At 47.7% G+C, this 14,535-nt stretch overlaps 1 protein-coding gene across 1 annotated transcript in view; it reads left to right on the top strand.

The window, feature by feature from the left end:
* Nucleotides 1-14,535, top strand: part of LOC139272756 (sorting nexin-5-like) — an 80,168-nt gene that overhangs the window by 51,394 nt on the left and 14,239 nt on the right. Inside the window, exons 11-12 of the mRNA XM_070888868.1 lie at nucleotides 2,669-2,755; nucleotides 10,244-10,403. Coding sequence (XP_070744969.1) covers nucleotides 2,669-2,755; nucleotides 10,244-10,403 — 247 coding nt within the window. The remainder of the gene's footprint in view (nucleotides 1-2,668; nucleotides 2,756-10,243; nucleotides 10,404-14,535) is intronic.

The following is a 14,535-nucleotide window of genomic DNA, read 5'->3' as shown; positions in this document are numbered from 1 at the left end:
ACTAAGTTGCCGATCACCATTAAATGCTGGCACAATCTTCAAGTCAGAACTCTGCCGTTCAGGAGCGAGACCAGGAAATGCAAAGGGTGTCGTGGAAGTTTCTCTCATTTTCTTCCCTTAAAAAGGCTGTGAAACAGAGAAAATAGGTGCAGGAGTAGGCCATTCGGTCCTTCGAGCCTGCACCACCATTCTATATGATCATGGCTGATCATTCACCTCAGTACCCCACCCAGCCTTCTCTCCATACCCCTTGATCCCTTTAGCCGTAAGGGCCACATCTAACTCCCTTTTGAATATATCTAACGAACTGGCCTCAACTACTTTCTATGGTAGAGAATTCCACAGGATCACAATTCTCTGGGTGAAGAAGTTTCTCCTCATCTCGGTCCTAAATGGCTTACCCCTTATCCTTAGACTGTGACCCTTGGTTCTGGACTTCCCCAACATCGGGAACAATCTTCCTGCAACTAACCTGTCCAATCCTGTCAGAATTTTATGTTTCTGAGATCCCCTCTCATTCTTCTAAATTCCAGTGAATATAAGCCTAGTTGATCCAATCTTTCTTCATATGTTAATTCTGCCATCCCGGGAATCAGTCTGGTGAACCTTCGCTGCACTCCCTCAATAGCAAGCACGTCCTTCCTCATATTAGGAGACAAAACTGTACACTATACTCAAGGTACACAATATTCAAGAAATGCTCGGCCAATTTCAAGACTGAGAAAGATGGCTTTTTGTTGGCTAATAATCTTAAGGGACGTGGAGCAAAGACGGGTAGATGGAGTTACGATGCAGATCGACTGGATCTTGTTGACTGGTGTTACAGACTCAAAGGGCTGAATGGCCTCCTCCTTTTCCTGTGTCTTTAATCCAGAGAGGTATTGGCACTTGTATTAAGCATTTTTGTGTAGCCTCGTCTTTTTATCCCCTGCAGTCCCCAACTTAATGTCTTGTATTTCTGGCTCTGGTACACGCAAAGTAGGATAAAGCACCACCTCGTTCTCTGCCCACTTTATGCCCATCACACAATAGTTTTCCTTAACACAAGTGTTGCTTTTCGATGTCTCAAGTTAGACAAATAAAACTCCTGCCCGATGTGTGTAACCCATTCCTTCTCGGGTACACTGGTGTGGAAGTCTGTCTCTCTGTCTCTCTGTCTCTCTGTCTCTCTGTCTCTCTGTCTCTCTGTCTCTCTGTCTCTCTGTCTCTCTGTCTCTCTGTCTCTCTGTCTCTCTGTCTCTCTGTCTCTCTGTCTCTCTGTCTCTCTGTCTCTCTGTCTCTCTGTCTCTCTGTCTCTCTGTCTCTCTGTCTCTCTGGAGAGAGAGAGTGAGTACTGGGCCAAGTTTTTGCGGGGGTGGTGGGTGGGGGTGGAGCTGGCGGTCAGGTCGGTGTGTAGGTGGTTTCCGGGCACGTCCTGATTCGCACTAGTTTCTGGCGCACTCACTGTGTTCCAGATGTTGCGATGGAGTTGACACAACACAATGCAACACATCAGTCAAGTGCTCAGCTGTCGATTTGGGTCAGGATCTGTAGGCAGCACTCCCAAATGGGACAACTATTTTTGCTTGTTGGAGAATTTTTAAAAATGAATTTGTGGGATGTGGGTGTAGCCGGCAGATATTGCACATCCCCATTTGCCCTTGAGAAGGTGGTAGTGGACCTCCTTGAAATGCAACGCGTGTGTTAATGAAAACTATTGTGCGATGGGCATAAACTGGAGAGCGAGGTGGTGCCCCTTCTACTTTGTGTGTACCAGAGCCAGACACGCAAGACATTAAGTTGGGGATTGCAGGGGATAAAAAGCGGCTACACAAACTCTTAAAACACAGGTCAAGATACAAGTGGCAGGTAGCCGAGACCCAATGCAGCCATGGTATACCGGTGTTGGATGTTCAAGCTCATGACCATTGGGTGACTTGAGGTGATCCAAAACTCGGCAGCCTGTGTCCTAACTCGCACCAAGTCCTGCTCGCCCATCACCCCCTGTGCTCGCTGACTGACATTGGCTCCCAGTTAAACAACGCCTCGATTTCAAAATTCTCATCCTTTGTTTATAAATCCCTCCGTGGCCTCGCCCCTCCCTATCTCTGTAATCTCCTGCAGCCCCACAACCCCCCCCCCCCCCCCCAAGATATCTACACTCCTCTAATCTGCCCTTTTGAGCATCCCTGATACTAATTGCTCAACCATTGGTGGCTGTGCCTTCCGTTGCCTGGGCCCCAAGCTCTTGAACTCCCTGCCTCAACCTCTCTGCCTCACTACCTTTCTCCTTTTAAGACGCTCCTTGAAACCTACCTATTTGGCTGAGCCTTTGGTCATCTGCCTTAATTTCTCCTTTTGTGGTTCGGTGTTAAATTTTGTTTTGACTCCTGTGAAGCACCTTACGACGTTTTACTACATTGAAGGTGCTGGATAATTAAAAGTTGTTGGATGAAGTGTTGGTCACGCCACAGTTCGAAGCGAGTGGTGACTTAGAACCTGCTCGTGCTGTGGCCTATACTAGGCAATTCTCCTTGTTGGGAAGTGTTACTATTGCTTGAGAAGACTTTGTATTATAGCAAGTGTTTATACTTCTGGTTAAAATTAACTCAACTGTTGTTGGCTTCATTACAAAGCAGCCTTTCCTTTTACTGATCTCTCTTTTTTTTTTTCCCCTCTACTTCTGCAGAAAGTAGAAGGAAGAGTATCCAGTGATGAAGACCTGAAATTGACTGAACTGTTAAAATACTACATGCGCGATATACAGGCAGCAAAGGTAATGTCACTGAGGCATTTTACTTTCCAATGTTGCCCCTTTCGATTTGCAATCTCGGATGTCGCTGTGAGATTTCGGGATTCACTCATTGGCCTCATTCGGTAAAATTCCATTCAGCCCATTGCAGCTGTGCTGACTCTCAGCTGTCCACTTAGTCCCACAATAAGCACGTAAGAAATAGGAGCAGGAGTAGGCCATACGGCCCCTCGAGCCTGCTCCGTCATTTAATATGATCTTGGCTGATCCGATCATGGACTCGGCTCCAATTCCCTGCTCGCTCCCCATAACCCCTCATCCCTTTATCGTTTAAGAAACTGTCTCTTTCTGTCTTAAATTTATTCAATGTCCCAACTTCCACAGCTCTCTGAGGCAGCGAATTCCACAGATTTACAACCCTCAGAGGAAATTTCTCCATCTCCGTTTTAAACTATTTATTCTAAGGTCATGCCCTCTAGTTCTAGTCTCCCCCATCTGTGGAAACATCCTCTCTGCATCCACCTTGTCCAGCCCCCTAATAATCTTACACGTTGTGATAAGATCACCTCTCATTCTTCTGAATTCCAATGAGTAGAGGCCCAACCTCCTCACCCTTTCCTCATAAGTCAACCCCCTCATCCCTGGAATCAACCGAGTGAACCTTCTCTGAACTGCATCCAAGGCAAGTATATCCTTTCGTAAATATGGAAACCAAAACTGCACGCAGTATTCCAGGTGTGGCCTTCGCATCTAAATAATGCCAGCAGCATCTGTTCAGATCAAATCCATTCACAGTTTCCCCCCAATAAACCAGCCTATCAGGTGTTTCTGGAAACAGACGTCAATGGAGGACTAGCAATTCCAGGATCCTTAAATGGCCCCGATATCCTGGGATTCACAGCCCAAAGATTCCAGGATTGCATTTAAATGAAGCAAGCTGTCTGAATTATATTGGACACCGTAATCCACAAATATCTGCATATCCCTGGGATGTCCCCAAGGCCGATTAAAAGTGCCTTTGGTGCAGGGAGCAGAGAGGAACCTCAGAGCATTCTACACAAGAATGGCTCAAGGGCAAGTCCTCTTGTCACTCAGGTCCCCAAATCTCTGAAAAACAATTGCATGCACGTAGAGTGTTTGACGAGAACAGAGGTTTGTTGTTGTGTAAATGGACCGATGATCGATCAGTTAGGAACAGATAGATGACCACCACTCTATCTCAGAACACAAGAACATAAGAAATAGGAACAGGAGTAGGCCATTCGGCCCCTTGAGCCTGCTCCGCCATTCAATAAAATCATGGCTGATCTTCGACCTCAACTCCACTATCTCCATATCCCTTGATTTCTTCAATATCCAAAAATCTATCGATCTCTGTCTTGAATGTACTCAAAGACTGAGCATCCACAGTCCTCTGGGGTAGAGAATTCCACAGATTTACAACCCTCTGAGTGAAGAAATTTCTTCTCATCTTAGACCTAAATGGCCGACCCCTTATTCTGAGACTCTGACCCCTGGTTCTCGACTTTCCAGCCAGGGAAAACATCCTCCCTGCATCTACCCTGTCAATCCCTCATCTGAGGAAATCGGTCTGATGTACCTTTGTTGCACTCCCTCTTGGGCAAGTATATCCTTCCTTCGGTAAGGAGACTAAAACTGTACACGATACACCAGGGCCCGATATAATTGCAGTAAGACATCTTTACTTTTGTACTCAAATCCTCTTGTAATAAAGGCCAATATACCATTTGCTTTTCTAATTGCTTGCTGTACCTGCATGTTAACTTTCAGTGATGTGTGTACAAGGACACCCAGGTCCCTCTGAACACCAACATTTCCCAATCTCGCAACATTTAAAAAATACTCTACTTTTCTATTTTTCCTACCAATGTGGCTAACTTCACAAAGTTAAAGCACGGGGAGAAGAGCAGATGAATTGATTCTTATTGCATGATTTGGGTTCAGATCAACATCAAATGGTATAATCCAAAAATCAAGACTAGAAGATCATTGGCTAACAATTGTGGAAAGATCAGGACTATAATTACAAAAGGAGTGTCTAGAGCAGGAAGATAAAATTGTCATCCAAATCCCTACCTACAATAACAAACACAACATCTTGCTACAGCCATACGGGGTATTGGTGAGGCCACACCTGGAGTACTGTGTGCAGTTTTGGTTTCCATATTTACGAAAGGATATACTTGCTTTGGAGGCAGTTCAGAGAAGGTTCACTAGGTTGATTCCGGGGATGAGGGAGTTGATTTATGAGGAAAGGTTGAGTAGGTTGGACCTCTACTCATTGGAATTCAGAAGAATGAGAGGTGATCTTACCAAAACGTATAAGATTATGAGGGGGCTTGACAAGGTGGATGCAGAGAGGATGTTTGCACTGATGGAGACTAGAACTCGAGGGCATGATCTTAGAATAAAGGGCCGCCCATTTAAAACAGATGAGAAATTTCCTCAGAGGGTTGTAAATCTGTGGAATTCTCTGTCCAGAGTGCTGTGGAAGCTGGGACATTGAATAAATTTAAGACCGCAATAGACAGTTTCTGAAACGGTAAGGGGTTATGGGAAGCGGGCAGGGAAGTGGAGCTGAGTCCATGATCAGATCAGCCATGATCTTATTGAATGGTGGAGCAGGCTCAAGGGGCCATATGGCCTATTCCTGATCCTAATTCTTATGTTCTCATGTTCTTCTATTTATATATGCCTGAGCATTTCATTCTTTAGTATCAAAGAAATGTTTGTTTTGTTGTTTTTTATGATCAGCTGGTACAAAAATAACCACCAAATAGCCTGGAGCAGGCATGCCCCAGATACTGACTCTGCAGCACACAAGATCTGTTCATCTTTCTCTACGCAAAGTGGACTTTATAACCTACACTGCAGTGCATTGCTCTCTTCCTGTTAGTTACGTATTAAACCAACTCTGGTTTCTGGGAGCCTTGTGACGGCAAACTGGTTCATGTATGTTCTCTCATGAATGTAGTCACAAGATGATATTTTCCCTTCCTTGGTGGTATCTTCACCGAATCATGCAGCATTAGGAGGAGACTGTTCTGCCCATTGTGCCGGCTCTGTGAAAGAGCTATCCAATTAGTCCCATTCTCCGTAGCCCTGCAAATGTTTCCTTTTCAACTACATCTTTGTCTCTAAGATTGAGACCATCCGTTCGGCTGCCTCTGCCACATCCCCTTGCCCACCTCCCCTGTCCTAGCCCTGACCCCTCATCTTTCTCCATTTTCTCTCCGATCTCCCCTTGTGCTCTCCGCTCTCATCTTGCTCGTGAGACCCACTTCCTGCTCCCTTGACCCTATTCCCACCAAACTGCTGACAACCCAACTTCCTTTTCTAGCTCCCATGTTAACGGTTCTCTCTCCTCAGGCACTGTCCCCCTCTCCCTCAAATCTGCCGTCATCACCCCTCTCCTCAAAAACCAACCCTCGACCCCTCTATCCTTGCAAACTTAACACCCCACCTCCACCCTCCCTTTCCTCTTCAAACCTCTTCAAAGCCCTTGAACATGTTGTCTCCTCCCAAATCCGTGCCCATCTTTTCTTTGTGACCGTGACAAAAACAAACTATCCCCCCTCGTCCTTCTGGACCTGTCTGCAGCCTTTGACACGGTTGACCACTCCATCCTCCTCCAGCGCCTATCCACCATCGTCCAGCTGGGTGGGACTGCACTCGCCTGGTTCCATTCTTATCGATCTAATCGTAGCCAGAAAATCACCTGCAAAGGCTTCTCTTCCCATCCCTGCATCGTTACCTCTGGTGTCCCCCCAAGGATCTATCCTTGGCCCCCTCCTATTTCTCATCTACATGTTGCCCTGAAAACACAGCGTCAGTTTCCACATGTACGCTGACGACACCCAGCTCTACCTCACCACCACTGCTCTCGACCCCTCCACGGTCTCTAAATTGTCAGACTGCTTGTCCGATAACCAGTTCTGGATGAGCAGAAATTTTCTCCAGTTGAATATTAAGACCGACGCCATTGTTTTCAGTCCCTGCCACAAACTGCGTTCCCTAGCCACTGACACTATGCCTCTCCCCAACTCCTGTCTGAGGCTGAACCACACTGTTCACAACCTAGGTGTCATATTTGAAATTAGTTTCTAACCACATATCCGCAGCATAACTAAGACCGCCTATTTCCACCTCCGTAACATCGCCCGTCTCTGCCCCTGCCTCAACTCATCAGCTGCTGAAGCCCTCATCCATGCCTTTGCTACCTCTAGACTCAACTATTGCAACGCACTCCTGGCTGGCCTCCCACATTCTACCCTACATAAATTAGAGGTGATCCAAAACTCGGCAGCCCATGTCTGAACTCTCACCAAGTCCCACTCGCCCATCACCCCTGTACTCGCTGACCTACATTGGCTTCCGGTTAAGCAACACCTCTGTTTCAAAATTCTCATCCTTGTTTTCAAATCCCACCATGGCCTCGCCCCTCCCTATCTCGAATCTCCCCCAGAGATATGTGAGCTCCTCTAATTCTGCCCTCTTGAGCATCCCTGATTATAATCGCTCAACCATCGGTGGTCGTGCCTTTTGTTGCCTAGTCCCCAAGCTCTGGAACTCCCTCTCTAAACCTCTCCGCCAAGACGCTCCTTAAAACCTACCTCTTCGGCCAAACATTTGGTCACCTGCCCTCATTTCTCCTTATGTGGCTCGGTGCCAAATTTTTTGTCTTACGACACTCCTGTGAAGCACCATGGGACGTTTTACTATGTTACAGGCACTATATAAATACAAGTTGTAGTAGCAGTATATCCAATTCCCTTTTTGAAAGTTACCATTGAAGCTGCTTCAGGCGGTGAATTCCAGATCTCAACAAACTGCATTAATCATTGTATTTAAATTCCTCATTTCAGCTCTGGTCTTTTTGTGAATGCTGACTTTTATAGACAGTCCTTGTTGGATTATCTTTCCTGAACCGGTTTGCTCTGCCAAAACCCCCAGTGGGTCTGGTGCTCGTGTCCTCCTCGAGTGGACTTTGCTCCTACCTGTGGTGTGATCCTGACGGTGGGACGGTGCCGAGACCAGTTTGGGTTGAGTTTATATCTGCACTGCACAGCATCCTCAACACTTTCCGCTGTACAGCATTTCCAGCAATGGTGGTCCTCTGTTCCGTTTCCGCACAACTTGAGCAGCCCGATGGTCTCCCCTCGGCTGCCACGTGGTTTAAGATTAAAGACAAAATCATGAGAGGTTTGGACAGAGTAGAGAGAAACTGTTCCCATTGGCGGAAGGGTCGAGAACCAGAGGACACAGATTTAAGGCGATTGGCAAAAGAACCCAAGTGGGAAATAAATGTTACGCAGCGAGTGGTCATGATCTGGAATGCATGGCCTGAAAGGGTGGTGGAGGCAGACTCGATCACTGCTTTCAAAAGGGAATTAGATAAGTACCTGAAGGAAAAATATTTGTCGAGATGCAGGGACTGGGACTAGCTGAAGTACTCTTGCGGAGAGCCGACACAGGCTCGACGGGCCAAATGGCCTCCGTCTGTGCTTTATCCATTCTATGATTCTGCGAAAGACTGGAAGGTTATCCTCAAGAAGAGGATGCTTTTGACTTGGTGGGTACCACTCTCTCCTGAGTCAGAAGGTTGTGGGTTCAAGTCCCACTCCAGAGACTTGGGCACAAAAATCTAGGCTGACACTCCAGTGCAGTGCTGAGGGAGTGCTGCACTGCCAGAGGTGCCATCTTTCAGATGAGACGTTAAACCGAGGTCCTGTCTGCTCTCTCCGGTGGATGTAAAAGATCCCATTTTGTAGAAGAGCAGGGGAGCTCTCCCCGGTGTCATGGCCAATATTCATCCCTCAACTAACATCATGAAAACCGATTTACCTGGTCATTATCACAGCACAGTTTGTGGGAGCTTGCTCCGCACAAGTTGGCAGTTTGTAAGTTCCAGGTGGATTTATAATGTCTCTCTTTTTTCCCCCCCCACTCGTGCTGAGAGCAGCGTTGGGATTGGACTGATCTCAGCCCCTACAATTCAAGCGGGCAGATGCAGCACTAAGGAGTATAATGGCAGCTTTTCAGGCCAGTGAGCAGTGGTTTCAGAGACACAGTGTGGACCAGAGGTGGCTGGTCGGATACCCTGACCTTCCCGCAAAGACTTCTAACGTCTGGCTCTCTGCGCTACGTGTCACTGGCACAAGTCGCTGCACCTGTAGCTCCAACTCGCAGATCTGCTCCTTGACAAAACATCAGGTTCAACCAAGAGTCGTTTTGTTAACCCCGCCCCTTAGTTTGAAAAAAGAAAGACTTGCATCTATGTAGCGCCTTTCATGACCACCGGGTGTCTCAAAGCGCTTTACAGCCAATTGAGTACTCTTGGAGTGTAGTCACTGTTGTAATGTGGGAAACGCAGCAGCCATTTTGCGCACAGCAAGCTCCCACAAACAATGTGATAATGACCAGATAATCTGTTTTTTTTTTTTGTTGTGTTGATTGAAGGATAAATATTGGTCAGTGCACAGGGGATAACTCCCCTGCTCTTCTTCGAAAAAGTGCCGCGGGATCTTTTACGTCCACCTGAGAGAGCAGACGGGACCTCTGTTTAACGTCTCATCTGAAAGACAGCACCTCCGACAATGCAGCACTCCCTCAGCACCGCACTGGGAGTGTCGGCCTGGATTTTTGTGTTCAAGTCCCTGGAGTGGGACTTGGAGTCAGAAGGTTGTGGGGTTCGAGGTAAGTGTGCTGCCCACTGAGCCACAGCTGAAGGACCTATTCCAAGCTGGGTATGTGGGTAAAGAAGCCAAACTTGGACAAGGCAGAATATGCCTTCTAATCCCTCCTCTGATTTGGGGAGTGGGGGGGAAATCCAGAACAAGGGGCCATAACCTTAAAGTTAGCGCAAGGACATTCAGGAGGAAAATAAAGAAGCACATTTTCACACAGCAGGTAGTAGGAAACTGGAACTCTCTGCCCCCCAAAGGTTGTGAATGCTGGGCGACAATTGGAGCTTTCAAAACTGGGATCGCTCAGTTTGTTTTTTGTTGGGTGAGAGTGTGAAGGACATTGAGCAAGGGCAGGTAACTGGAGTTGTGGAACAGATCAGCCTTACATAGGACCACACGGGATATACGGCACAGTAACAGGCCATTCGGCCCAACCAGTCCATGCCAGCGTTTATGTTCCATTCCAGCCTCCCGTCTTTCCTCATCTAAATCTATCAGCATAACCCTCTATTCCCTTCTCCCCTATACGCTTGTCCAGCCTCCCCTTAAATGCATTGATACTATTCGCTTCAAGCACTCCGTGTTGGTGAGTTCCACATTCTCACCCCGCTCTGGGTAAGGAAGTTTCTGATTGATTGCCTTGACCTGATTGAATGGTCTGCTGCAACCTTCTGTTGCACAGTGTTGTACGCAGTTTAATTTGAAGTTGGGTTGTGCAAGTGACAGAGTGGATTTGAGCCGGTGTCGCTGTTTAAATATATTTTAATGTGGGATTTGAAACTTTTTTTTTTTTGTATTAATTCAGGATCTTCTGTACAGGAGAGCCAGGGCTCTTGTTGATTATGAGAATGCCAACAAGGCTCTGGACAAGGCTCGGATGAAGGGTAAAGATGTGAAACAGGCAGAGCTTCAACATCAGCTGTGCAGCCAGAAATTTGAAAAGCTTTCCGACTCTGCAAAGCAAGGTATGAACCTTTAATTTCCAGGAAAACAACAACCTGTACTTATATAGCACCTTTGACGTAGTGAAATGTCCCAAGGTGCTTCACAGGAGTATTATGTGATAAAAGATTTGACACCGAGCCGACTAAGGAGAAATTAGTGCAGGAAAGAGGTAGGTTTTAAGGAGCGTGTTGGAGGATAGAGAGGCAGAGAGGTTTAGGGAGGGAGTTCCAGAGCTTGGGTCCTAGGCAACAGAAGGCACGGCCACCGATGGTTGAACAATTATAATCAGGGATGCTCAAGAGGGCAGAATTAGAGGGGCGCAGACATCTCTGGGGGTAGGGAGGGGGGTTGTGGGGCTGGAGAAGATTAGAGATGGGGAGGAATTGAAAATAAGGATTTTGAAATCGAGGTGTTGCTTAACCGGAAGCCAATGTCGGTCAGCGAGCATGGGGATGGGTGAGCAGGACTTGGTGCGAGTTAGAATATTGTCAACTGAGTTTTAAATCACCTGTTTACATAGGGTAGAATGTGGGAGGCCAGCCAGGAGTGCGCTGGCATAGTCAAGTCTAGAGGTAACAAAGGCATGGATGAGGGTTTCAGCAGCAGATGAGCTGAAGCAAGGGCAGAGACGGGCGATGTTACGGAGGTGGAAATAGGCGGTCTTCGTTATGCTACGGATATGTGGTCGGAAGCTTATTTCAGGGTCAAATATGATACCAAGGTAACACAGTGTGATTCGGCCTCAGACAGAAGTTGGGGAGAGGGATAGTGACAGTGGCAGGGACTGAAAATAATGGCTTCGAGCTTCGCAATAGGAGAAATAGGACCAACGATAGACCCTTGGGGGACACCAGAAGTAACGATGTGGGGGTGGGAAGAGAAGCCATTGCAGGAGATTCTCTGACTATGATTAGATCGATAAGAATGGAACCAGGCGAGTGCAGACCCACCCAGCTGGACGATGGCAGAGAGGCGTTGGAGGAGCATGGAGTGGTCAACCGTGTCAAAGGCTGCAGACAAGTCGAGAAGGACTAGGGGGGATAGTTTCCCTTTGTAACAATCACTAACCCTAGTCCTAATTTGTGACAGAGCCATTTCGATACTGTGGTAGGCGCAGAAACCGGATTCGAGGGATTCACACATGGAATTGCAGGAAAGATGGGCACGGATTTGGGAGCCGACAACACGTTCAAGGACTTTGGAGAGGAAAGGGAGGTTGGGGATATTGTGTTTCGAACACAGATGAGGCTGCACACCGGGAGGTTAAAGTAACAGTGACCTCAGTCTTTTAATAAGACACTCAAGAGTCGGGAACAGGCTTTAGGGGCCGGCTTATATACAGTGCTCCCAAGGGATGCTGGATCCCTTGGGACTTCAGGGGATGAGCTCCCTGGTGGCGGAACATGGGAGTGCATGCTTTACAGACACACAACATCATTCCCCCCCCCCCCCCCCCCCCCAAAGTCAAAGTGAAAACTATTTACAAGGTGAGGTGGTCGGGAGCCTTTCTTTCCCTGGTGGACTGCCTCGGTACAAATGTCTGTTCTGGTGTGTTGGCTGTGCCCTCGCTGGGCTGGCGTGTTGTTGGCCCTGCAGGGCTGCTAGGTGAGCCTGGCCTTGCTGGGCTGTTGGGCGTGATGGGGTTGATTTCCTGCTCCGGCGTGGTGTCATTGATCCTTTGGGTGTGTGTTGTGGGCTCGAAAAAGGTGGTGTCTGCTGTGGGTTGTTCAGGGCAGTCTGTGAACCGCAGCCTCGTTTGGTCCAGGTGCTTTCTGCAAATTTGTCCATTGTCTAGTTTGACTACAAACACCCTACTCCCTCCTTTAGCTATCACCGTGCCCGCGATCCACTTGGGACCATGTCCATAGTTTAGCGCATACACAGGGTCATTCAGATCAATTTCCCGTGACAGTGGCGCGACCATCGTTTACATTTTGTTGCTGCCGCCTGCTCTCTACCTGATCATGCAGGTTGGGGTGAACCAGCGAGAGTCTGGTTTTAAGTGTCCTTTTCATGAGTAGCTCAGCCGGGGGCACCCACCTGTGAGCGAGTGGGATCTCGTGCGGAAGCTGAGCAGGACTCTGGACAGGCGGGTTTGGAGTGAGCCTTCTGTGACTCGTTTAAGGTTCTGTTTGATGGTTTGTATCGCCCACTCTGCCTGCCCATTGGAGGCTGGTTTAAACGGGGTCGAGGTGACATGTCTGATCCCATTGCAGGTCATGAATTCTTTAAATTCGGCACTGGTGAAACATGGCCCGTTGTCACTGACCAGTATGTCAGGCAGGCTGTGGTTGGCAAACATGGCCCTCAGGCTTTCAATGGTGACTGTGGCTGTGCTTCCCGACATTATTTCACATTCAATCCATTTTGAAAATGCATCCACCACCACCAGGAACATTTTACCGAGAAACGGGCCTGCATAGTCGACATGGATCCTTGACCATGGTCTGGAGGGCCAGGACCACAAACTTAGTGGTGCCTCTCTGGGCGCGTTGCTCAACTGAGCACACACGCTGCATTGCCGTACACAGGACTCTAAGTCAGAGTCAATACCGGGCCACCACACGTGGGTTCTGGCTATCGATTTCTTCATTTCTATACCCGGGTGTGTGCTGTGGAGATCCGAGATGAACGTCTCCCTGCAGGTTAGTAAAGACAAACGTAGGTTCCCTGCAGTCAGAATCAGGGGAAGTCATAACGGGGAACAAAGAAATGGCGGACCAATTGAACAAGTACTTTGGTTCGGTATTCACTAAGGAGGACACAAACAACCTTCCGGATAGAAAAGTGGTCAGAGGGTCTAGTAAGGAGGAGGAACTGAGGGAAATCCTTATTAGTCGGGAAATTGATGGGATTGAAGGCCGATAAATCCCCAGGGTCTGATGGACTGCATCCCAGAGTACTTAAGGAGGTGGCCTTGGAAATAGCGGAAGCATTGACAGTCATTTTCCAACATTCCATTGACTCTGGATCAGTTCCTATCGAGTGGAGGGTAGCCAATGTAACCCCACTTTTTAAAAAAGGAGGGAGAGAGAAAACTGAATTATAGACCGGTCAGCCTGACCTCAGTAGTGGGTAAAATGATGGAATCAATTATTAAGGATGTCATAGCGCATTTGGAAAGAGGTGACATGATTGGTCCAAGTCAGCATGGATTTGTGAAAGGGAAATCATGCTTGACAAATCTTCTGGAATTTTTTGAGGATGTTTCCAGTAAAGTGGACAAAGGAGAACCAGTTGATGTGGTGTATTTGGACTTTCAGAAGGCTTTCGACAAGGTCCCACACAAGAGATTGATGTGCAAAGTTAGAGCACATGGGATTGGGGGTAATGTGCTGACATGGATTGAGAACTGGTTGTCAGACAGGAAGCAAAGAGTAGGAGCAAATGGGTACTTTTCAGAATGGCAGGCGGTGACTAGTGGAGTGCCGCAAGGTTCTGTGCTGGGGCCCCAGCTGTTTACATTGTACACTAATGATTTGGACGAGGGGATTAAATGTTGTATCTCCAAATTTGCGGATGACACTAAGTTAGGTGGCAGTGTAAGCTGCGAGGAGGATGGTATGAGGCTGCAGAGTGACTTGGATAGGTTAGGTGAGTGGGCAAATGCATGGCAGATGAAGTATAATGTGGATAAATGTGAGGTTATCCACTTTGGTGGTAAAAACAGAGAGAGACTATTATCTGAATGGTGACAGATTAGGAAAAGGGAAGGTGCAACGAGACCTGGGTGTCATGGTACATCAGTCATTGAAGGTTGGCATGCAGGTACAGCAGGCAGTTAAGAAAGCAAATGGCATGTTGGCCTTCATAGCGAGGGGATTTGAGTACAGGGGCAGGGAGGTGTTGCTACAGTTGTACAGGGCCTTGGTGAGGCCACACCTGGAGTATTGTGTACAGTTTTGGTCTCCTAACTTGAGGAAGGACATTCTTGCTATTGAGCGAGTGCAGCGAAGATTCACCAGACTGATTCCCGGGATGGTGGGACTGACCTATCAAGAAAGACTGGATCAACTGGGCTTGTATTCACTGGAGTTCAGAAGAATGAGAGGGGACCTCATAGAAACGTTTAAAATTCTGATGGGTTTAGACAGGTAAGATGCAGGAAGAATGTTCCCAATGTTGGGGAAGTCCAGAACCAGGGGTCACAGT

The sequence above is a fragment of the Pristiophorus japonicus genome, chromosome 9 (genome assembly GCF_044704955.1).
Source record: "Pristiophorus japonicus isolate sPriJap1 chromosome 9, sPriJap1.hap1, whole genome shotgun sequence".
NCBI lineage: Eukaryota > Metazoa > Chordata > Chondrichthyes > Pristiophoridae > Pristiophorus > Pristiophorus japonicus.
The sequence above is the reverse complement of the archived record's forward strand: the minus strand, read 5'-3'. Positions and strand labels throughout refer to the sequence as shown.